General features: G+C 41.9%; 1 protein-coding gene across 1 annotated transcript in view; it reads right to left on the reverse strand.

Annotated features, from left to right (window-relative positions):
* DGKK (diacylglycerol kinase kappa) overlaps positions 1 to 24515 on the reverse strand; it is a 125431-nt gene that overhangs the window by 42705 nt on the left and 58211 nt on the right. Inside the window, exons 7-9 of the mRNA XM_006097234.3 lie at positions 18056 to 18191; positions 17491 to 17597; positions 17047 to 17172 (exon numbers count right to left, since the gene is read on the reverse strand). Coding sequence (XP_006097296.1) covers positions 17047 to 17172; positions 17491 to 17597; positions 18056 to 18191 — 369 coding nt within the window. The remainder of the gene's footprint in view (positions 1 to 17046; positions 17173 to 17490; positions 17598 to 18055; positions 18192 to 24515) is intronic.

Genomic DNA, 24515 nt, shown 5'->3' on the forward strand with positions numbered 1-24515 from the left:
CCCCTCTCCCCCAGGCCCTCACCACCCCATTGTCCATGTCCACAGGTTATGCATAGCTACATACAAGTTCATTGGTTGATCTCTCACCACCCACTCTCCCCTGCCTTCCCTCTGAGGTTCAACAGTCTGTTCATACTACTATGACTCTGGGTCTATTTTTTATCATAAGTTTATTTGGTTCATTAGATTCCACATATGAGTGAGATCATGTGATACTTATCTTTCTCTGACTGGCTTATTTCGCTCAGCATAATACTCTTTAGGTCCCTCCATGCTGTTGCAAATGGTAAGAGTTCTTTCTGTTTTATTGCCATGTATTATTCCATTATGTAAATGTACCATAGATTTTTTTTTTATCCACAAAGCTGCTGATGGGCACTTAGGCTGTTTCCAAGGCTTAGTGATTGTAAACTGTGCTTCTATGAACATAGGGGTGCATATGTCCTTTCTGATTGGTGTTTCAGTTTCCTTAGGATACATTCCTAGAAGTGGGATCACTGGGTCAAATGGGAGTTCCATTTTTAATTTTTTGAGGAAACTCCATACTGTTCTCCACAGTGGCTGTACCAGTCTGCATTCCCACCAGCAGTGAACTAGGGTTCCCTTTTCTCCACAACCTCACCAACACTTGTCTTTGGTTGATTTGTTGATGATAGTCATTCTGACAGGTGTGAGGTCATTGTCATTTTAATTTGCATCTCTCTGATGATTAATTACTTTGAGCATATTTTCATATGTCTCTTGGCTTTCTTTATGTCCACTTTGGAGAAGTGCCTATTTAGGTCCTTTGGCCATTTTTTAAAATTGGATTGTTTGTCTTCCTTTTGTTAAGTTGTATGAATTTCCTATATATTTTGGAGATTAACCCTTTGGCAGATGTATCATTTGCAAATATGTTCTCTCATACAGTGGACTTTCTTGTTGTTTTGCTGATGATTTATTTTGCTTTGTAGAAGCTTTTTATTTTGATGTAGTTCCATTTGTTTATGTTCTCCTTAGTTTCCATTGTCTTAGGAGATATATTGGTAAAAATATTGCTATGAGAGATGTCTAAGATTTTGGTGCCTATGGTTTCTTCTAGGACTTTTATGGTTTCACACCTTAAATTTAAGTGTTGTTTTTTTTTTTAATCCATTTTCAGTTTATGCTTGTGTGTGGTGTAAGTTGGTGATCATTTCATTTTTTTTGCATGTAGCTGTCCAATTTTCCCAATACCATATATTGAAGAGACTGTATCTGCTCCAATGTATGTTCTTGCCTCCTTTATGAAATATTAATTGAGCATAGTGGTTTGGGTCAATTTCTGGGTTCTATGTTCTGTTCCATTAATCTATATGCCTGTTCTTGTGCAAGTACCAGGCTGTTTTGAGAACAGTGGCTTTGTAGTCTAACTTGATATCTGGTGATTCCTCCAACTTTGTTCTTCTTTCTCAAGATTGCTGCAGCTATTCGGGGTCTTTTTTATATCATATAAATTTTTGGAGTGTTCTAGGTCTATGAAATAAGTCATTGATATTTTATTTTACTTCTTATTTTACATTATTTATTGTTTAAAGTATTACATATGTCTCCTTTTTCCCCCATTGACCTCTCCCCATCCACTCCCACCCCCCCCTCCCCCCGCAGCACATGCCCTCACCCCCCTAGTGTCTGTGTCCATAGGTTATGCTTATATGCATGCATACAAGTCCTTTGGTTGATCTCTTACCAGGCCCCCTTCCCACCTTCCCTCTGAGATTGGATGGTCTATTCCATATTTCTATGTCTCTGGATCTATTTTTGCTCATCAGTTTATGTTGTTCATTATAGTCCACAAATGAGTGCAATCATGTGATATTTATCTTTCTCCAACTGGCTTATTTCGCTTAGCATAATGCTCTCCAGGTTCATTCATGCTGTTGCAAATGGTAAGAGTCCCTTCTTTTTTTTTTACAGCAGCATAGTATTTCATTGTGTAGATGTACCACAGTTTTTTAATCCACTCATCTGCTGATGGACACTTGGGCTGTTTCCAAATCTTAGCTATGGTGAATTTTGCTGCTATGAACATAGGAGTGTATATATCCTTTCTGATTGGTGTTTCTGATTTCTTGGGATATATTCCTGGAAGTGGGTCTAGGATTGCTGTGGCTATTCAGGCTCTTTTTTTTAATTCCATATGAATTTTTGGAGAGTTTGTTCTAGATCTATGAAATATGCTGTTGGCATTTTATTTTTATTATTTATTTAAATATATTTTATTGATTTTTTACAGAGAGGAAGGGAAAAGGATAGAAAGTTAGAAACATGATGAGAGAGAAACATCGATCAGCTGCCTCCTGCACACCCCCTACTGGGGATGTGCCCACAACCAAGGTACATGCCCTTGACTGGAATTGAACCTGGGACTCTTCAGTCCGCAGGCCGATGCTCTATCCACTGAGCAAAACCAGTCAGGGCTGCCGTTGGCATTTTAATGGGGGTTGCATTGAATCTATAGATTGTTTTGGGTAGTATGGACATTTTAATGATGTTGATTCTACCAATCTATAAATACGGTATTTTCTTCCATTTGTTTATATCTTCCTCTATCTCTTTTTTCAATGTCCTGTAGTTTTCTAAGTACAGGTATTTTACCTCTTTAGTTAAGTTTATTCCTAAGTATCTTAATTTTGGGTTGCAAAGGTAAGTGGTATTGTTTTTTTTTTTTAGTTTATCTTTCTGAGAGTTCACTATTGGTGTATAAAAATGCTATGGATTGTTGGGTGTTAATATTGCATCCTGCTATATTTTTGAATTCATTTATTAAATCGAATAGTTTTTTGATGGAGTCTTTAGGGTTTTCTATGTACAGTATCTGTCATCTGCAAATAATAAAGAGTTTTACTTCCTCATTTAGTTTGGAATCCTTTTATTTCTTCTTCTTGACTGATTGCTATGGCCAGGACTTCCAGATCTATGTTGAACAAGAGTGGTGAAAGAGGGCATCCCTGTCTTGTTCCTGTTCTAAGGGGAAATGGTTTTAGTTTTTGCCCATTGAGAATGATGTTGGGTGTAGGTTTGTCCTATATGGCCTTTTTATGGTGAGGTATGATCCTGCTATTTCCATTTTATTCAAAGATTTTATAAAAAATTGGATGTTAGATTTTGTCTATTGCTCTTTTGGGGTCTATTGACATGATCATGCGATTTTTGTCTCTCAATTTGTTTATGTGATGTATCACGTTTATTGATTTGTGGATATTGTACCAGCCTTACATTCCTGGAATAATAAATCCCCACTTGGTCATGGTATATGATCTTTGTAATGTAATGTAATGTAATGTAATGTAATGTAATGTAATGTTGGATCCTATTTGCTAGAATTTTGTTGAATTTTAGCATCTATGTTCATCAGGGATATTGGCTTGTAGTTCTCTTTCTTTGTAGTGTCTTTACCTGGTTTTGGAATTAGGATAATGCTGGCCTCATAAAAAGGACTTAGAAGTGTTCCTTCCACTTTGATTTTTTCTAATAGTTTGAGGAGGATAGGTGTTAGTTGCTCATTGAAGGTTTGGTGAAACTCCCCTGTGAAGCCTGTCAGACCAGGGCTTTTGTTTGCTGCGAGTTTTTTTCTTACTGCTTCTATTTCATCAGTTGTTATTGGCCTATCCATGTTTTCTGATTCTTCCTGATTCAGTTTTGGAAAATTTTATTTTTCTAGGAATTTTTCCATTTCATTCACATTGCCCACCTTGTTGGCATATAGTTGTTCATAGTATTTTCTTTAAAAAATATTTTTATTGATTTCAGAGAGAAAGGGAGAGAGAGAGATAGAAATATCAATGATGAGAGACAATCATTGATCAGCTGCCTCCTGCATGCCCCCCAATGGGGACTGAGCTGTAACTGTGCATGTGCCCTTGACTGGAATCGAACACGGGCCCTTTAGTCCACAGGTTGATGCTCTATCCACTGAGCCAAACCAGCTAGAGCCATCATATTTTCTTACAATCCTTTGTATTTCTGTGGTGTAAGTGGTTTCTTCGCTTTTGTTTCTGATTTTATTTATTTGAGTCCTCTCTCTTTGTTTCTTGATGAGTCTGACTAATGGTTCATCAAATTTGTTTATCCTTTAAAAGAACTAGCTCTTGGTTTCATTGACTTTTTGTATCATATTTTAGGCTCTATGTTATTTATTTCTGCTCTAATCTTTATTTTTTCCTTCCTTCTACTTACTCTGGGCTTTTATTGTTTTTATCTTTCTAATTCTTTAAGTTGTAGGATTAAACAATTTATGATTATTTTTTCTTGTGTTTTTTTTTTTTTTGCTTTTTTTTTGAGGTTGGCCTGTAGTGCTATAAATTTCCCTCTCAGGACTGCTTTTGTTATATCCCAGAGATTTGGGGCTGTTGTTTGTTAATTTTCATGAAGTTTTTGATTTCTTTCTTGACCACATTGGTAACCCATTCATTGCTTTAATAACATGCTATTTAGCCTCCATGTGTTTGAATGTTTTTAAGTGTTTTTACTGTCATTGATTTATAATTTTATTTCATTGTTATCTGATTTCAATATTGATATGATTTCAATCTTCTTAAACTTGTATAGACTTTTTTGTGGTCTAACATGTCTATCTTTGAGAATAACCCATGTGCACTTGAGAAGAGTGTACATTCTGCAGCTTTGGGGTGAAATGTTCTATAAATGACAACTAAATCCATGTGATCCAGTGTGTCATTTATAGTTTCCTTGTTATACTTTTTTTTCTTTTTCAGATTTTCAGTTTTGTTACTGGGTAGCTTTTTAAAAATATTTATTGTTGAGATTATTATGGATCCCTCTTTTTACCCTCCACAGCCCCCCTCCACCAGGGTCCTGCCTCACCCAAGGCCTTCACCACCCTATTGTCTGTGTCAATAGGTCATGAATACATGCATATAGGATCTTTGTTTAATCTCTTCCTGCCTTCTCATTTCCCCTTCCATTTGAGAGTCACCATTCTGTTCCATTTCCATGCCTCTGATTCTATTTTATTCACCAGTTTATTCTGTTCATTAGATTTCTTATTCCTTTATTTTGATTTTTAGATTCAATTGTTGATAGGTATGTTGCCATTTTGTTGTTCATATCTTTTATCTTTTTCTTTTTCTTCTTTCTATTCTTAAAGAATACCCTTCAACATTTCATACTAGAAAATTATTTAGAAGAAAGATTCGTGTGGTAATTATGTTACTACAAAAAATTACATGTCAAAATACTATATATAATATAGCATTAGAAAATTATTTGCTATGATACATATATTTAAAATAAATCAAAATTATTAAAATACTACTACTGCTACTACTACTATTATTATTAATAGTAAAAATATTAAAAGAACAATAAAAGATAAAATAAAGAAATGTGTCCACTATTGAAGACCGATGAATAAATCGTGATGTGGTTTACGTTTAATGACAACAAAAACAACCAAATCCAAGATCAACAATGACAGACTGAAACACATGAGTGTGATTGGCACCAGTGAGACCTTTATGTGTATACACATACGTGAGTAAATGTTTATTTTTAAATTGCCAGTGCGCGTCATATGTACCACACATGCATAACTAAATGTTCATTTTTTTAATTTAATGACTTTTATAAATATTGAAAAAACATATAAAATTAAACATTATATAATTTATTTAGAAATATTATCGAACTAGAGGCCTTGTGCACGAAAATTCATGCACTCATGGGTTTCCCTCAGCCTGGTCTGCACCCTCTCGCAGTCCGGGAGGCCTCAGGGGATGTCCGACTGCTGGCTTAGGCCTGCTCCCCAGATATCAGTTGGACATCCTTAGCACTGCCTAGGAGGCCGGAGAGACTCCCGCCACCGCTGCTGTGCTTGTAGCCATCAGCCTGACTTGTGACTGAGCGGAGCTCTCCCTGTGGGCGTGCACTGACCACCAGGGGGCAGCTCCTGCATTAAGTGTCTGCTCCCTGGTGGTTAGTGTGCATCATAGCAACTGGTCATTCCCGGTCATTCCACCATTAGGGTCAATTTGCATATTACCCTTCTATTATATAGGATATTAATGTTGACTGTTTCGATTGAATTGTAAACGTTTTTGGCCATGTTTTGTGCTGTTAAGATGCTTGTCATTCATCAATTCTATACACTTTTCATTTGTTTTATTTGAAGCATCACAATTTGATGTTTAATAACTAGGAGCCCAGCGCGTGATTTAAAATTGCGCAACGACGCCCACCCTCGAGTCACCTGGGGATATTTTCCCATTGATTTTTAGAAAGTATGGAAGAGAGAGGGAAATACAAAGAGAAACATCAATGTGAGAGGGACACGCCTCCTGTGTGAGCCCTGACTGGGCCCACAGTGCAGCAGCCCTTGAAGCTGCTGCTGGTCCGGCCCTGTCTCACTGTCTCACTCCCTGGATCTTGCAGCCTGCTGGTCCGGCCCTGCCTTGCTCCCCAGGCCCCACAGCAGCCTCAGCCACTGCCGGTCCAGCCCTGCCTCCCTCTCCTGCCCGCCCTTGAAGCAGCCACGGCTGCTGCTGATCAGGCCCTCTCCCAGAGCAGGTGCACAGAGGTCTCTGCTGCCCTGCCCCTGCCGCTGCCTCCTACTGTCTGGTTGACCCATTATGGCATCTTGGTTAATTAGCATATTTCATATATATATATATGTATATGTATATATATATATATATATATATATATATATATATATATATATATATATGACAATGTCACCCTGCACCATTAATGAGCATATTAGTATTAAATAGTATTGATCTTTTTGATCAGACTGCCAAAAATTGTAAGCAAAAACATCCGATGCATTGACAGACAGGTGATGTTTCTATAGTAACCTAACAAATATTGGTGTGACTTCACACTTATATCCTCCTCTCTTTCACATCTACAGTACAAAGCATGCCATCCTTTACGCCTATTGGTCCTTTATGCTGGTAAGTTGTACAGATGGATGGTCAGCAACTTAGCCTTTTATATCCTATATAATAAAAGGCTAATATGCAAATAGATCAAATGGCAGAACAACCTGAACAACCGAACAACTGGTTGCTATGATATGCACTGACTACCAGAGGGTGTGTGTGGAACATGGTGGACTTTGGCCATGGCAGGATGGTGGAGCAGGTGAGCGGGGGTGCCAGACCAAGGCTGGTCAAAGGTTTCTGTCATCAGGGCGAGCCTATGATGGTTTCTGAAAATTCTTTGCTCCTGCACACCATGGTCCTGCCCAGCGCTCACACCTGCTGCCAGAGCCAGTCCCACTCGCACCCGCTGCCAGCACTGGCTCCGTTTACACCACAGCTGGTGCCAGAGCCACTGCTCACACCCACTGCCAGTGCCTGATGCTTGTCCTGATCACTTGGCGCCATCAGCAGGTACGAGCAGTGGCTGTTGACTCTAATTGCTCCTGAGTGCTTCTCTACCTCCCCCTGCTCCTGAGGGGTGATCGGGGTAGCAGCTGCTGCTCGCACCTGCTGCTGGCACTGGCCCCAATTTCTCTGCACCATCAGTGGGTGCAAGTGGGGCCAGTGCCATCAACATGTGGGAGTGGCAGCAGAGGGAGTGGGGCTGCCGGCAGACAGGGGACCAGGGGCCACAGTGGGAGAGTCCAGGTAGGGGCGCAGAGGATGGGCTGAGACCTGTCCCTGTGCCTACTGCAGTCTTGTGGCCCAAGTTCCTTTCAAAGTGCACGAATTCATGCACTGGGCCCCTCGTATATAGATAATACTGGTTTCGTGGTGATGAATTCCTTTAGCTTTTTCGTGTCTGTGAAGCTCTTTATCTCATCTTCAATTTTAAATGATAGCTTTGCTGGGTAGAGTAATCTTAGTTGTATGTCCTTGCTATTCATCACTTTGAATATTTCTTGCCACTCCCTTCTGGAATGCATAGTTTCTGTTGAGAAATCAGCTGACAGTTGTATGGGCACTCCTTTGTAGGTAATTAACTGACTTTCTCTTGCTGCTTTTAGGATTCTCTCTTTGTCTTTAGCCCTTGGCATTTTAATTATGATGTGTCTTGGTGTGGTCCTCTTTAGATTCCTCTTGTTTGGGACTCTCTGTGCTTTCTGGACTTGTAAGTCTATTTCTTTCACCAGGTAGGGGAAATTTTCTGTCATTATTTCTTCAAATAGGTTTTTAATATCTTGCTCTCTCTCTTCTTCTGGCACCCCCATAATGTGGATGTTGGTACGCATGAAGTTATCCTAGAGGCTCCTTACACTATCTTCATATTTTTGGATTCTTTTTTCTTTTTGCTCTTCAAGTTGGGTGTTTTTTGCTTCCTCATATTTCAAATCATTTATTTGATTCTTGAGATCATCTAGACCAGTGATGGTGAACCTGTGACACGTGTGTCAGAGGTGACACGCGAACTCATTTTTGGTTGATTTTTCTTTGTTAAATGGCATTTAAATATATAAAATAAATATCAAAAATATAAGTCTTTGTTTTACTATGGTTGCAAATATCAAAAAATTTCTATATGTGACACGGCACCAGAGTTAAGTTAGGGTTTTTCAAAATGCTGAAATGCCGAGCTCAAAAGGTTCACCATCACTGATCTAGACCACTGTTGAATCCCTATTATTTATTTCAGTCAATGTATGTTTAATTTCTAACTGTTCCTTTTCCTTTTTTTTTGGCATTTTCACTAAGATCCTTTAAAGTTTCACTAACTCCCTTGGAGGTTTCTAGAAGGTTCTTGAGTAAACTTATATCCATGATTTTGAACTCTATATCCAATAGTTTGCTTTCTTCCATTTGTGACATGTTTCCTTGTCTCCACATTTTGGCTGCTTCCCTGTGTGTGTATCTATGTTTTGGGTAGAGCTACTATGTCTCCTTGAGTTGATGCTCTATCCACTGAGCCAAACTGGCTAGGGTGACAGAGTGGACTTGTGTAGTAGATGTCCTATAAGGTCCAGTGGCTGAGTCTCCTCAATCATCTGAGGTGGACACTCTAGGTGCACACTTTGTGGGCTGTGTGCACAGTCTTATTGTAGTTGAAACTTGATTGCTGTTGGTGTCACTTGGAGGAATTGACCTCCAGGCCAATTGGCTGTGAGGACCAGTTGGGACTACAGTGGGGGAGCTACTGTGCAGAAGACACCCCCTATAGAGCAGGACTTGCTTCAGTGGGGCTTTGGTGCTTACTGAGTCTGCCCCTTGAGTGTATCACTTATGGATGTGTAGAGTTGTAAACTGGTATGGTCTGATACTGACCACTGGGTACACTGGCTCTTGGGTATCCAGGGAGGTGCAAAGTCAGCCACTGCCTGGGGCCACCCAGCAGGAGCTACAGAGAGATATTCAGATTCCTCCTGTTTTTATCAGGTTTGGAAGTGCCTAGACAAGAACCAGCTGTGAAGCAAGGCAGGCTGCTGCTGGTGCCAGTTCTTGGGCCTTTTATTGATAGGGTTGGGGCTCCCTGACCCAGCTGCAGCTTGTTTGAGAGATTTTTGCCTGAGCAAGGACAAGCCATTCATATGCAAATTCCACTGCCCACAGGTTGAGTGGGGATGCAAATTGGATGGGGCGGGGTCTCACAGGGAATAACCAGGGTAGAGCAAACAGAAATGGCTGCCAGTCAGCCCTGCAACCCAGAAGGTCTCAGCATAGGAACAATGACCTCTGCAAGCACCTTCATCTGGGAGAAAGCTGCCTCCAAGTTCCTGCCCTGATGCCAGACAATCCAGTTCGTCCTTAGATGTGTTTGTGTCTCCCAGATCCTCACCCTGGCACTGGAGCTCAGAGGAAGCAGACGTTGTAAGTTCAGTTTGTGTGCTGGCCTTTTAAGAGGAGCAGTTGGGTCTCCAGTAGCCTCTGTCTGCACTGGTTTTTACAGCATAGTTACAGTGACTTCTTTTCCCAGCTCTGGGGTCCTGGGCTGGGTGTCTGGTATGGGACTTGGACCCCTTGCTCTTCTGGGCAGCCTCCACAGAGATGATCTCCCTCCAGATTAAAAAAGCAGCACATGTGGGTGCCCATCTGCTCTTCTGCACCTCCTACCAGTCTCTTTGTGCTTTCTTCTTTACTTCTCTAGTTGTGGGATTTCCATTCATCTAGCTTTCCCGTGGTTCTGGATGATGGTTAGTCTGTATTTTGGTTGTAATTTTTATGTGGTTGTGGGAGGCAGCATGAGGCTTGCTTGTGCTGCCATCTTGTTCTCCTCCTTGTTAAGTTTTTGTCTGGAATATCTATCTATCCAGTGAAGTCAGAAGGGTTTTAAAGTCCCCTACTAAGATTGTATTGCTGTCAATTTCTCCATTAAAGTCCTCTAGAAGTGTATTTTTATATATTTAGGTGCTCCTATATTAGAGGCATATATGTTTATCAGGGTTACAAGCTCTTGCTGGATCTATCCCTTTAGTGTTATGTAGTGACCTTTATTGTCTCTTGTGATAGCCTTCATTTTGAGGTCTATTTTGTCTAGTTATGAGTATTGCTACCCCAATTTTTTTTTCATTTTCATTTGCATAGACAATTTTTTCCCTCCCTTCACTCTCATCCTATGTGAGTCGCTTATGGATGTGTAGAATTGTAATCTGGTATGGTCTGACACTGACCACTGGGTACACTGGCTCTTGGGTATCCAGGGAGGTGCAGAGTCAGCTACTGCCTGGGACAACCCAGCAGGAGCTACAGAGAGATCTTCAGATTCTTCCTCTTTGTATCCAGTTTGGAATTGCCCAGATGAAGCCCATCTCTGAAGCAAGGCAGGCTGGTGTTGGTTCCAGGTGTTGGACCTTTTATTGATAGGTTTGTGGCTCCCTGACCCAGCTGCAGTCTGTTTGAGAGATTTTATCCTAAGCAAGGAAAGACCATTCATATGCAAAAGCTGCTGCACACAGCTTGGGTGGGGTTGTAAATTGGATGAGGTGGGGTCTTAGCGAATCACCAGGATGGAGCAAACAGAAATGACTGCCAGTCAGCCCTGTGACCAGGGAGGTCTATTGTAGACAGCATATATTTGGGTCATGGTTTTTATCCTTTCAGCTACCCTATGTTTTTTGATTGGAGCATTTAACCCATTTACATTTAAGTTTATTATTTATAGGTACTTATTTACTGCCATTTTAATTTTGTATGCCTGTTTTTTCTGTCTCTGTCTCTCTTTCTTCTTTTCATTACAACAGTCCCTTTAGAATTTCTTGTAGTGTTGGTTTGATGGTGATATACTCCTGTATTCTTTTTTTTCCTTTGTCTGATAGCTCTTTATTTCACCATGAATTTTGAATCATAGCCTTGCTGGATTTAGTAATCTTGGTTTCAGATCCTTGCTTTTCATTAGCTTGCATATTCATGCAATTCCCTTCTGGCCTGTAGAGTTTCTGATGAGAAACCATCTGAGAGCCTTATGGGAACTCCTTTGTAGCTAATAAATTGCTTTTCTCTTGCTGCCTTTAAGATTCTCTTTGTCTTTAAATTTTGGCATTTTAATTATGTTGTGTCTGAGTGTGGGTTTGTTTGGGTTCTTCTTGCTTGGGACTCTGTGCCTCCTGACCTAGTGTGACTTTTTCCTTCACCAGGTTAGGGAAGTTCTATGCCATTATTTCTTCAAACATGTTCTCTATCCCTTGCTCAGGCACTCCTATTATGTGAATAATGTTATGTTTCATGTTGTACCACAGCTCCCTTAACCTCTTCTTCTGTTTTTTTTATTGTCTTTCTCTTTGGCTCTTTGATGGAGTGCTTTTCTCTACCCTGTCTTGTAATTCAATGAACCAATCCTCAGCTTCCCCTAATCTGCTGTGTATTCTTTTCACTGTGTTCTTTGTTAGTGCTATGTCATTGTTTATTTCTGACTGGTCTTGTTTTCATAGTTACTATATCTTTACTCATGCTGTTGAGCATCTTTGCTATCATTATTTTGAACTCCATAGCTGAGAAATTTATCTCCATTTCATTTAGCTCTTCTGGAGAATTCTCTTGTTCTTTCATTTAGGGTTTGTTTGTGTTTTTTGTTTGTTTGTTTTTGTTTTGTCTCCCATTTTGGCTGCCTGTTTTGGTTTGTGTCTATTCATTAGGTAGATCTGCTACTCCTCCAAATCTCTAGTGTAAGATATGTCCAATGCTGTTTGTGACTGGCCCTGTTTGGAGCTATCAGCAATCCACAACTTGTGGCTCCCTCTGCTTGGGCTGGGTGCCTTTGGAAAGGACAAAGATGTGCACCAGGGTCTGTTTCTGTTTTTCCTACTCCTGGGTTCAGAAGGAGATCTGGCAAAGACTCAACAAATCAGAGATCCAGCTCTGCCTGCAGTCTCATTGTTATTCTCAGCCTCTTAATGAGCCTCAGGCTACAGACCACAGCAAAGTGTAGATTGAACATGGTAGGACAGGAGGTTTTCCAACAGGGTGGGGCAATTGCTTCACCCCTGGGAAAAAGGTGCTTGGGTGGTAAAGGTCTGCCTGAGAAAGATTTCCTCTGCAGTATGGGTGAATGACTCAGCACATGAAATGGGGGTGGCTGCCTTCCAACCTCTAACCCCAGAGTCCTCAACCATGGATTCTCCTCACACAGTTCTAGTCTACTCTGTCCTTCCTAGGCCGGAGCCCAAGGTAAGTGGCTGCACATTAAATTTTGTGCTTTTTGCCCTTTAAGAGGGTGCCTGCATTTTCAGCTATTTCTCCCTGTCAGACAGCAAACCCACTGATTTTTCACAACCACATGTTATGTGGGCACCTTTCTCAGTTCTGGTGCTCTGAGCTGGGGAGCCCAGGTTTGGGTTTAGACCCCATATTTGTCAGTGGGAACCCCCCCACAGCTGAAATATCTTTCCAGAACTTCAGCTGCTGTCTATGGAAATCCAGCCTGCCCTCTTGTGCCTCTGCATTTCTACCAATCTTTATGTGGTCTCCACTTTCCATCTTTGGTTATAAGGGTTCTCTTCAGCTAGTCTCCAGTTGATTATTCAGGGTGGATTTTCTATATTTTATTTGTAATTCCAGTTTGGTCCTGGGAGAGCATCAGTGGAGCTTCCAGTTAACCCACCACCATTTTGGAACTCTTCACACCACATTTTGTTTTGAATTCCACAATTTTTATCTCATGTATCTTTATATCTCCTGTATCTCTCTTTGTTATATTTTTTATTTATGTTTTTTTTCCTTTAAAAAAATCTTTATTTTTGAGATTATTACAGATGTCCTTCTTTTTCTCTCCATTACCCACTCCATCTGGTTCCCACCCCACTCCAGACCTTTGCCACCCTATTGTCTGTGTAAATAGGTAATGCATATATGCATATAAGATCTTTGTTTAATCCCTTCTGCCCTCACACCCTTCCCTCTGAGAATCGTCATTCTGTTCCATTTCCATGCCTCTGATTCTATTTTATTCACCAGTTTATTTTGTTCATTAGACTTATTATTCCTTTATTTTGATTTTTAGATTCAATTGTTGATAGGTATGTATTTGTTGCCATTATGTTCTTCATATTTTTTATCTTCTTCTTCTTCTTAAAGAATACCCCTCAACATTTCATATAATACTGTTTTGGTGGTGATGAACTCCTTTAGCTTTTTCTTGTCTATGAAGCTCTTTATCTGACCTTCAATTCTAAATGATAGCTTTGCTGGATAGAGTAACCTTGGTTGTAGGTCCTTGATTTTCATCACTTTGAATATCTCTTGCCACTCTCTTCTGGCCTGCATAGTTTCTGTTGAGAAATCAGCTGACAATTGTAATTGCATGGGCACTCCCTTGTAGGTAACTAACTACTGTTCTCTTTCTGCTTTTAAGATGCTCTCTTTGTCTTTAGCCTTTGGCATTTTAATTATGATGTGTCTTGGTGTGGTCTTGTTTAGGTTCCTTTTGTTTGGGACTCTCTGTGCTTCCTGGACTTGTAAGTCTATTTCTTCCCTAGGTAGGGGAAGTTTTCTGTCATTATTTCTTCAAATAGGTTTTCAATATATTGTTCTCTCTCTTCTTCTGGCACTCCCATAATTCAAATGTTGGTATGCTTGAAGTTGTCCCAGAGGCTCCTTACACTATCTTCATATTTTTGGATTTTTTTTTTTTTGCTCTTCTGGTTGGGTGTGTTTTTTTTTCTTCTTCTTCCTCATATTTCAAATAGTTGATTTCATTCTCAGAATCCTCTACTCTCCCCTTGAATCCCTGTATATTATTATTTCAGTCAGTATATGCTTAATTTCTTACTGGTTCTTTTTCATTTTTTTGGAGGTTTCTAGAAGATTGTTGAGTAACCTTATAACCATGGTTTTGAACTCTATATGCAGTAGTTTGCTTTCTTCCATTTCTTTCATTTGTGACATGTTTCTTTGTCTCTGCATTTTGGCTACTTCTCTGTGTTTGTTTCTATGTAATAAGCAGAGCTGCTATGTCTCCTTAAGTTGGTAGAATGGCCTTGTGTAGTAGGTGTTTTATAGGGCCCTGTGACTCAGCCTCCCCAGTCACTTGAGCTGGGCACTCTAGATCAGGGGTGGGCAAACTTTTTGACTCGAGGGCCACAATGGGTTCTTAAACTGGACCGGAGGGCCGGAAGGAATTGACCTCCATGCCAATTGGCTGTGAGGACCAGTTGAGACTACAGTGGGGGAGGTGCTGTGCAGAAGACACCCCCTATAGAGCAGGACTTGCTTCAGTGGGGCTTTGGTGCTCACTGAGTCTGCCCCTTGGGTGTGTCACTTGTAGATGTGTAGAGTTGTAAACTGGTATGGTCTGACAGTGACCACTGGGTATACTGGCTCTTGGGTCTCCAGGGAGGTGCAAAATTGTCCATTGCCTGGGGCCACCCAGCAGGAGCTACAGAAATTTCTGTAGATTCCTCCTCTTTGTATCAGGGTTGTAAATGCCCAGATGAGGCTCAGCTATAAAGCAAGGCAGGCTACTGCTGGTGCCAGGTCTTGGACCTTTTATTAATATGTTTGGGGCTCCCTGACCCAGCTGCAGCTTGTTTGAGAGATTTTAGCTTGAGCAAGGACAGGCCATTCATATGCAAAATCGACTGCCCACAGGTTTGGTGGGGCTGAAAATTGGATGATGGAGGGTCTTAGGGAATCACCAGGGTGGAGCAAACAGAAATGGCTGCCAGTCAGCCCTGAGACCAGGGAGGTCCCAGCATAGGAACAATGACCCCTGCAAGCACCTCCATCTGGGAGAAAGCCACCCCTGAGTTACTGCCCTGATGCCAAACAATCCAGTTCATCCTTGGATGTGTCTGTGTCCCCCAGACCCTTGCCCTGGTGCTGGAGCTCAGAGGAAGTGGGACCTTGTAAGTTCAGTTTGTGTGCCGGCCTTTTAAGAGGAGCAGCTGGGTCTCCAGCAGCCTCTGTGTCACTGAACCCCAATCTGCACTGGTTTTTACAGTCCGTAGTTCTTACTGTCTGTAACAACTTATTTTCCCATCACTGGGACCCTGGGCTCAGGGTTTGGTCTAGGGCTGGGATCCCTTGCTCCTCTGGGTGGCCTCCACAGAGACATCTCCCTCTCATTAAACATGTGGCACACATGGGTGCCAGACCAGCCCATTCTGCTCCTCTGCATCTCCTACCAGTCTCAGTGTGCTCTCTTCTTTACTTCTCTAGTTGTAGGACTTCCATTCAGCCAGCTTTCCAGTGGTTCTGGATGATGGTTGTTCTATATTTTAGTTGTAATTTTGATGTGGTTGTGGATGGTGGCGAGTACAGGCATTTACCTATGCTGTCATCTTTCAAATCTATTTTTTTTATTTTTAATTTTTAAAGTTGTTGACAGTATTACAGATGTATCCCATTTTCCCCCTTTTTCCCCCTCCACCTAACCCCCACCCCACCCCAAGCCTTACCCATGCTGTCTCAAAGAGAATATATTCTTTCTCTTTACAGAAAGACTGGACTTCTCAGACTGTTCCCTTTTGCTGTGCCCTGAGGGTGATAGCCAGTTTATAACTCTTTCTCCATTGGTTACAGTTCTGTGTGACCTATGAGCAATAGGCCGCACTGGTCATCATATCCAAGTGATCTACAGGTGTCTCCTGGGGGCAGCCACAAAAATTAGGGCACCCAATGAAGGTACAAGTCCCTTCCAGGAGATGCTTGTGAGCTGGATCAAAGCAGGGGGAAAGCGCAAAGATGGCAACCATTTTCTGGGCCTAGGCAAAGGAAACTAGAATCTCCTAAGAAGATGCTTATAGTATTGTTTCTTCTTGTCTAGAATAATTAGTTTGAGAGAAGCCTCTAAAAGACTAGAAAGTCTAGATCAGGCTTTCTCAATGTTGGCACTATTGATACTTTGGGCCAGACAGTACTTTGTGCTGCCCTGTGCATTGGAGGTTTAGCAGAATCCCAGGCCTCTGCTCATTAGAAGCCTGAAGCACACCCTCTTCCCCTGTTTGGAACAATCAAAAATCTCTCCAAGACATTGTTTTATGTCTTTGGGGAGCCAAAATCACCCCCAGTTTAGAATCTCTGGCTTAGAGGTATGTTAGTGTTGTAGTTAAGAGCATGGTTTTTACAGAATTATGTATCAATCAAGAGTATTTTGCTTATTGGCTGCATGACCTTGGGCAAATCACTCCACTTTTCTGAACCTCATTTTCTTCATCTGTAAATGAGGACAATGAGGCCTTGTTTAGGGTTGTTGTAAGGATTAAACGAGATCATGTGTATAAAACTCTCAATACATAGTAGAAATAAGAATGTGTTATTATTAACCTTACTAATTAACAAAGATCACAAGTTTCTAGGAAATGGTGAATGAGGAAGGGAGAAGGTTTTTTAAAAAGTAGACTCAGAACTTAAATTTTAATTGTCCAGTCTGTCATAAGAGAATTAAGCTTTTTCCTAGTAGCTTTTCCCTTTTGCTAGTAGGCCTCACCTATTAAGAACCATAAAAGATGAGAGTCTTAAATATATTTCTTAGAGAATCCATAGCCAGATCTGGAAAGGCAGGATACTAAGCTCTATACTCTGGAATCTTAGTAATCTATTTAGATATAACAGTCTCTGAGAGTTCTATCTATGTGTAGGCACAGTCAACCCTCAATCCACCCCTTCTCTACAAGTCAAGTTCTCTTAAGTATCAAGGAGATGAGAAGAGTCTTACCGTAGAATTACACCAGAGACACCGGAAATCTTGAAGTCTTTGATTACTGCCACAGTTCTCATGACATACTGCACATTGAGAACTAACAGATATATTTCCTTCTACCCACTGATGGGGCATAGTTTCCTGAAAGGTAAAAAGAGACAAGAAGTAGAATTTAGGGATATAAGGAGAGGAAGAGTGAGCTGGAATAACTATACTATCTCATGTAGGACATTAGGTAATTGCAAGGAAGTTCTTCCTGATCCTGCCCTCCCCACTCCAATGCTAGTGAGCAATGACATGTAGTTGTGGGGGCCTTAATTATTCTAGAATGGTTGGATCATGAGCCTGGGGAAGAAGCTTACTTGGATTGTCTGAAGACAGGAAGAAATCTTCCTTCCCCTATGTGTTCTGACTGAAGGGGAGGTAGAAAGAGTGTCTGAGAGAATGGCTGGTACTCACTATTTCATCTGCAGGTATGAGGAGGTCATCAGTGATGGACAAGGTATTCCACTTACAATCTTTGTTTGCTCTCAAAGCACATAATCTGTGAGACTTCACTTTGCATACTGTGAAAAAGAGGGGGGAAAAAGATGGATGTAAATCTGGTAATAACGAAGAGTCTAATTCCCTTCCCTAAGCGTCTCTGAAAGTTAGAACCTATATGCATCTAAATAGTCCTGATGCACTTTCATAGGCCCATTTCCATATGATTCAGTTCCTTTTTATTTTTATTGTATTATAATTCTCTACTGTCTGATTTGAATGGAAATCTATGATAAGAATGAGGTGATTTATGTTTTTCCAAGTCTGATCCTCCCAGACCCAGCCCTCCATTCTGATTCATGAGAATTCCCTCTCATGCAAGATTCTTCCCATCTCCTTTCCTCATTCTGTTAAGTGTCAGAGTTAACTTTACACTAGAGTCAGTGACATAGTGTGAGTCAGTGATACTAAAGTCACATGAGCTCTTTCACCTCTATCTCTATCTACTTAACTCCATTTTCTAAAGAAATCAGAAATGTACCTTCACAGGTGATGACATTTCTAGATAAGGCAGGAATGCTCTCCCGGCAAACATTGCAGTGTTGGGTCCGAGGGCTGTGGCTAGAATACCAATAGTGCATTCCAATAAGGTAAGGGTTGTTTTCTGCTGTCGGTATCTAAAATAAATCAGAGAGAATGGAGAATTAATCACAGAGACAAATTAGGTAAGGCCAGAAAATCTGCTGCTAAGGCTTCAGTGCCCAGAACATGTGAAGAGGAAGAATGAATGTTGGAGTCATTACCTAACGAATCTCCCACCCCTGTTCCGCGCCCCCCCCCCGCCCCCACACACACTGATTTTAAAAAGGGAAAAGAATAGGAGGGTAAATCCTGGAATAGGAGTTAAAGGCAGGAGTAATAATCTTTATGGTGCTTGGCCAAATGATCTTTATGGTGCATTAGTTTAGTTTAAGAAAAATTAGTTCTTTTAGCCTTGGCCTTGACTCTTTGAGTATTCAGTAAAAGGAGGTGGCAAGTTGAAAATTTAGTGATATCCAGATCCTCTGGCCAAGCAAAAAAGGAAGGAGGCAAGGCTTTGACTCTGGGCTTGTCAGGCTTTACCTACATCCTGGAGGTATATATTCCCCTTCCTAGCCCCACTGCTGCCAGATGAGCAGAGTAGTGCATTGCCTGGTCAACAGTTTCATCTCAAGGGCCTTTTGCCCAAGCATTTTTTTTCTGAATACCATACTCTTACTGCCTATAGTAGTTTCCTGGTTAATCAGTTTAATCCATTCAAACTTTATTCAACAAATATTACTGAGTGATTATTATGTGCTTAGCACTTTTCAAAGCATTGGGGAATATAGTGATAAATAAAATAAAGTCTTTGCCCTCATGGAATGACACTATGTTCGGTGTCCTCTTTCACGGTATTGAATTGGACATTTACTATTAACCTGCCTATAAATTCTGCATTTATCACAGCCTGACTCTCATGACTGTGGGCCAGGCACAGGGTATACCAGCAACTAGTTTTGGAATTTAAAGGATAAGGGAAGAAGTAGGCATCAAAAACTCCCGTTTGTTCTGGGTGTGCATTCTATAGGACTCTTCTGTTCTCTAATTCTTATGAATGTCTGACTTTTTCTTTCTCTAACTTCCTCTGGAGTGTAGACATAGGCTTACCCATTCAGTTTTTTATTTTTGACATTATAATGAGTTGAGTGTGTAAAGACATGACAAGACTTTAAAAAGAACTATATATTCTCTATGATGCCAACTGATAGTAGTTTGTTCATTAGAGAGCGATAGCTCATGCTATTGAGGGCTCTGGGCATTAAGTGTTCAAACTTTATCAGTTTAGCCATCTTACTTAATAATAGACAAACATGTAAATTGACCATACCTTCGCTACGCTAACCAGCCAATCAGGAGGGTATGCAAATTAACCTAACAAAGATGGTAGTTAATTTGCATATGTAGGCTCCAAATGGTGGAGCGAAGCCTGACGGTCCCGGGGCCCGTGGATCAGCGAAAGCCTCACGGTTCTGGGACCGGCTCCGGCTGGAGCCCTGCCAGAACAAAGGCCTGGGTGCCAGGTGCCGGAGGAAAACCGGTGCTAGCAGCCAGGGGAAAGTAAGGCCTATTGCATGAATCTCTTCATGCAACAGGCCTCTAGTGTAAAACATAAGCCTATAAGGGCACTCTGATCCCTCCTTCCTCCTCCTGGCATGCTGGCTATGTACTAAACTGTTGTTGGGTTGATCAGTAAGCTTATGGAAAGGAAAGGTACTTTGATGAGCTAAAGGCAATTGTAATGTTTATTACATGCTGAGACCCTGGCAGTGTTTTTAAAAAAATCAGAGGGTGGAAAGTCCTGAGGAAGTGACATACTCTTGGATTTGCCACTCTGAGCTCCCAACAACTTTCTATTTCCTAAGTTACTAGATTATAACCCTATTAAGTACCTTCCTTTTTTCCTATCTCCTTACCTCCCCCAATAATTAATAAGGGTCTACTTTGCATCATTAAAGATACAGAGATGAATGAGCCACAGTTCTTGCCCTCAAGGAATTCATAGTCTATTGGAGGAGATAGCCTCCTAAATAGATCATTCAAGTAGAGTTACAAGCCAATTCTCCTAGAATGTGCAAGGTTCTACAGGACAAATATAAGAAATTCAGAGCTCTGCCTGGGTAGAATATTGAATTTCATGGACTCATTAGTTACAGAATATAAAAGAATATGTAAAATGGACATTGTTTCGGTTTAGCAGTTGAGGAAATGGGACTTATATTCCTTATGTGCATCCTATTCCATAAGGAAACTTGGTTGCATCCAACTCTGTATGAGCATGTGTTGTGTGTAAGGTGTCCTTACAGATGTAATTAACTTAAGAAGAGGTCATAATGGATTTGATTGGGCCCTAATCCCATAACTGATGTCCTTATAAGAAGAGGAAAATTTGGATACAGACACAGTGGGGGGAACATCATGTAATGAATGATAGAGTCAGAGATTGGATGTGTCTACAAGTCAAGGAATATCAAGGACTGACTACAATCACCAGAAGCTAAGAAGAGGCAAAGAAGGATCATCCCTTAGAGCCTTCTAGACTCCAAAACTATGAAAGAATAACTTTCTGTTGTTTTAATTCACCACTTTGTGGTCATTGTTATGAAAGTCCTAGGAAGCTAATACAGTATGTCATTACAGGCATTTCTGATAGTTGACACAGATTAAAAATGCATTTGAATACAGATGAAAAACTGCCATGTATACAGAATATTTGGCCTTTAATAAGGTGACCATATAATCTAAATTAGGACACTTTAAGAGTAAAATGGGGAGCTAATAGTAATTATGCTGGGACAACAAGTGTGAACTGTGTTCATCTTGAGGTAACCACTAGCCATGGGGACACTATGCATGAGCTAGAGAGTAATTTAGCCAATTTGAATCTATTTGTTGATCTATATAATCAAGTTGTCTGACTTATACCACTTAGTTGCCCATCAGACTACCCCATAATCACAAGAGGTGGGGACTAGAGAAGAAAAGGGAGATAAATAATTAGGAAGAATTTAAGATGTCCTTCCAAGAGCATAGATTAAGAGTTAGGAGATCTAAGAACTCAATTCCACTATATAAAATGTGATTTTAGGCAAGGCAACTGAACTCTGAGGTTCAGTTTTCTCATCTACTTAATGAAATCATCCTATCTAATAAGAGACAAAAAGGGTAATTAATTGTACCTCCGCTACGCTTCCTATGGGCTAATCAGGGTGATATGCAAATTAACTGCCAACCAAGATGGCGGCTGGCAGCCACGCAGCTGAAGCGAGCAGGAGGTTTGCTTGCTCCAGTGATGGAGGAAGCCAAGGTTCCCGGCCTGCCGTGGCCCGGCTCTGAGCCCAAAAGCAATAGCTCCAAAAGCAACAGAGTTTCAATTATAGAAGCCAAACAAACCCCAGATACCTGCTTTCAGCTGGCTGTGGCCTCAGAGCTGGGAGCGCCAGTGACGGAAACAATATTTCAATTATAGAAGGTAAATAAATCCCAGAATTTAAAAAAAAGAAAAAAAGGAGAGGCTGGGAGCTTCAGTCACCCATCAACCTGAATACAGCCATCAGCCCCTCACCCAGGCTAGCCAGGCACCCAAGCGAGACCCCCACCCTGATCTGGGACACCCTTCAAGGCAAACCAGCCGGCCCCGACCTGTGCACCAGGCCTCTATCCTATATAGTAAAAGGGTAATATGCAAACTGACCCTAACAGCAGAAAGACTGGGAATGACTGGTCACTATGACACACACTGACCACCAGGGGGCAGACGCTCAATGCAGGAGCTGCCCTCTGGTGGTCAGCGCGCTCTCACATGGGGGAGCTCTGCTCAGCCACAAGCCAGGCTGATGGCTGCAGTACAGTGGTGGTGGTGGGAGCCTCTCCTGTCTCTTCAGCAGCGCTAAGGATGTCCTACTGCAGCTTAGGTCTGCTCCCCGCTGGCAAGTGGACATCCCCCCAGGGCTCCTGGGCTGCCAGAGGGATGTCTGATTGCCATCTTAGGCCCAATCCCCTAGGGAGCAGGCCTAAGTCAGCAAGTGGTCATCCCCCAAGGGGTTCCACACTGCAAGAGGGCACAGGCCGGGCTGAGGGACCTTCTCCCCCGCCCCCCCCCCCCAGTGCACAAATTTTTGTGCACCGGGCCTCTAGTAGAATAATAAGCTTTTCAAGTTTATTTATTTTTAAAATATATTTTACTGATTTCAGACAGGAAGGGAGAGAGAGAGAGAAAGAAACATTAATGATGAGAGTGAATCACTAATCGGCTGCCTCCTACATGCCCCCTACTGGGGATTGAGCCCAAAACCCGGGCATGTGTCCTGATTGGAAATTGAACTATGATCTCCTGCTTCATAGGTTGATGCTTAACCACTGAGCCATGGTGGCTGGGCTTTTTTTTTTTTTTTTTTGAAGAGTAGTTTTATGAAAGCCATGGACAGTACTTAGGGTAGAAGTAGCAACGGGATAGTCTAGGTGGGGCTGCTTTGGCTTTCTAGAAATGTTATGGGAAAGAAGTGAACCAAGTCAGGGCCGCTGTCAGCTCTCTGGAAAATTAGAGAAAAGGTGGCCTTGGAGATAAGTTCAGAGGTTATCCCGTGAGGAGCTGTTGCTGCCCATTGCTCCCCTGGCTGCAAGTCTCATGGGGTCCCTTAGAAGGGCAGCTTTTCAAGTTTAAAGGAATATTGGAGTTCATCTGGTCTTTTTAAAAAAGTGACTTTTTAAAACATTGAGGCATATTTGACAATTAAAAAATGTGTAGCCCTAGCTCGTTTGGCTCAGTTGATAGAGCATTGGCCTGTGGACTGAAGGGTCCCAGGTTGGATTCCAGTCAAGGGCACATGCCCGGGTTGCAGGTTCGATCCCCAGTAGGGGGCATGTAGGAGGCAGCCAATCAATGATTCTCTCTCATTGTTGATGTTTCTATCTCCATTTCCCTCTCCCGTTCTCTCTGAAATCAATAAAAATATATTTTTTAAAAAGTGTATATATTTAATTTAATTTCATTATATGGTATACATATATATTGTGAGATAATCACCACAATCAATCTAATTAACGTACTCATTACTTCTGATAGTTACCACATTTTTCCTTCTTTTTTGTGTCGAAAGTACTTAAAATCTTTCTTAGCACATTTTAGTGTATAGTAAATTATTGTTACCTATAGTAACATTGCTGTATGATAGGTCTCCAGAATTTATTTATCCTGCATAATGAAACTTTGTATCCCTTAATCTATGTCTTCCTATTCTCTCTCTCCTCAGCACTTGGTAACTATCATTCTACTCTCTGCTTCTATGCTAGTGCAATATTGTTTTGATTACTATAGCTTTGTAATATATTTTGTTATCAGGAAGTGTGGTGCCTCTAAATTTGTTCTTCTCTCTCAAGATTGCTTTGGCTATTTGGAGTCTTTTGAGGTTCCATATGAATTTTAGAGTTTTTTAAAATTTCTGTAGGAATGCCATTGGTATTTTGATTGGTATTTTGATTGGGATTACAATGAATCTGTAGGTCACTTTGGGTAATATGGACATTTTAACAGTAGTAATTTTTACAATTCATAAACATTTGATATCTATTTATTTATCTACTAGAGGCCCGGTGCACAAAATTCATGCACTGGATGGGGGGGAGGGTGTCCCTCAGCCCAGCCTGCACCCTCTCCAATATGGGACCCCTCTCACAATCCGGGACTGCTGGCTCCCAACCACTCGCCTGCCTGCCTGTCTGATTGCCCCTAACCGCTTCTGCCTGCCAGCCTTATCACCCCCTAAGCACTCCCCTGCCAGCCCTATCAATGCCTAACTGCTCCCCTGACAGCCCAATTTCCCCCAATAGCCCTCGCCTGCCAGCCCGATTGCCCCCAACTGCCTCCCCTGCTGGCCTGGTCGCCCTCAACTGCCCTCCTCTGCCAGCCTGGTCCCCACAACTGACCTATCCTGACAGCCCAGTCACCCCCAACTGCCCTACTCTGCTGACCTGGTTGCCCCCAACTGCCCTCCCCTGCTGGTCTGATTTTGCTCCCAACATCCCTCCCCTGCTGGCCTGGTTGCCCCTAACTGCCCCCCCCTGGAAGGCCTGGTCACCCCTAACTCCCATCCCATGCCAGCCTGGTTGCCCCCAACTGCCCTACCCTGCTGACCTGGTCACCCCCAACTGCCCTCTCTTGCTGGCCTGGTACCCCCCAAACTACCCTCCTCTGCTGGCCTGGTTGCCCCTAACTACCCTCCCCTGCAGGCCTGGTCCCCCTCAATTGCCCTCCCTCCCCTGCAGGCCCAGTCACCCCCAACTGTCCTTTCCTGCAGACCTGGTCACCCCTAATTGCCCTCCCCTGTTGGCCTGATTGCCCACAACTGCCCTTGCCTGCCAGCTATTTTGTGGTGGCCATCTTGTGACCACATGGGAGTGGCCATCTTGTGTGAGGGAGTGAT

The sequence above is a fragment of the Myotis lucifugus genome, unplaced genomic scaffold (assembly GCF_000147115.1).
Source record: "Myotis lucifugus unplaced genomic scaffold, Myoluc2.0 scaffold_196, whole genome shotgun sequence".
NCBI classification, from domain to species: Eukaryota; Metazoa; Chordata; class Mammalia; order Chiroptera; family Vespertilionidae; genus Myotis; species Myotis lucifugus.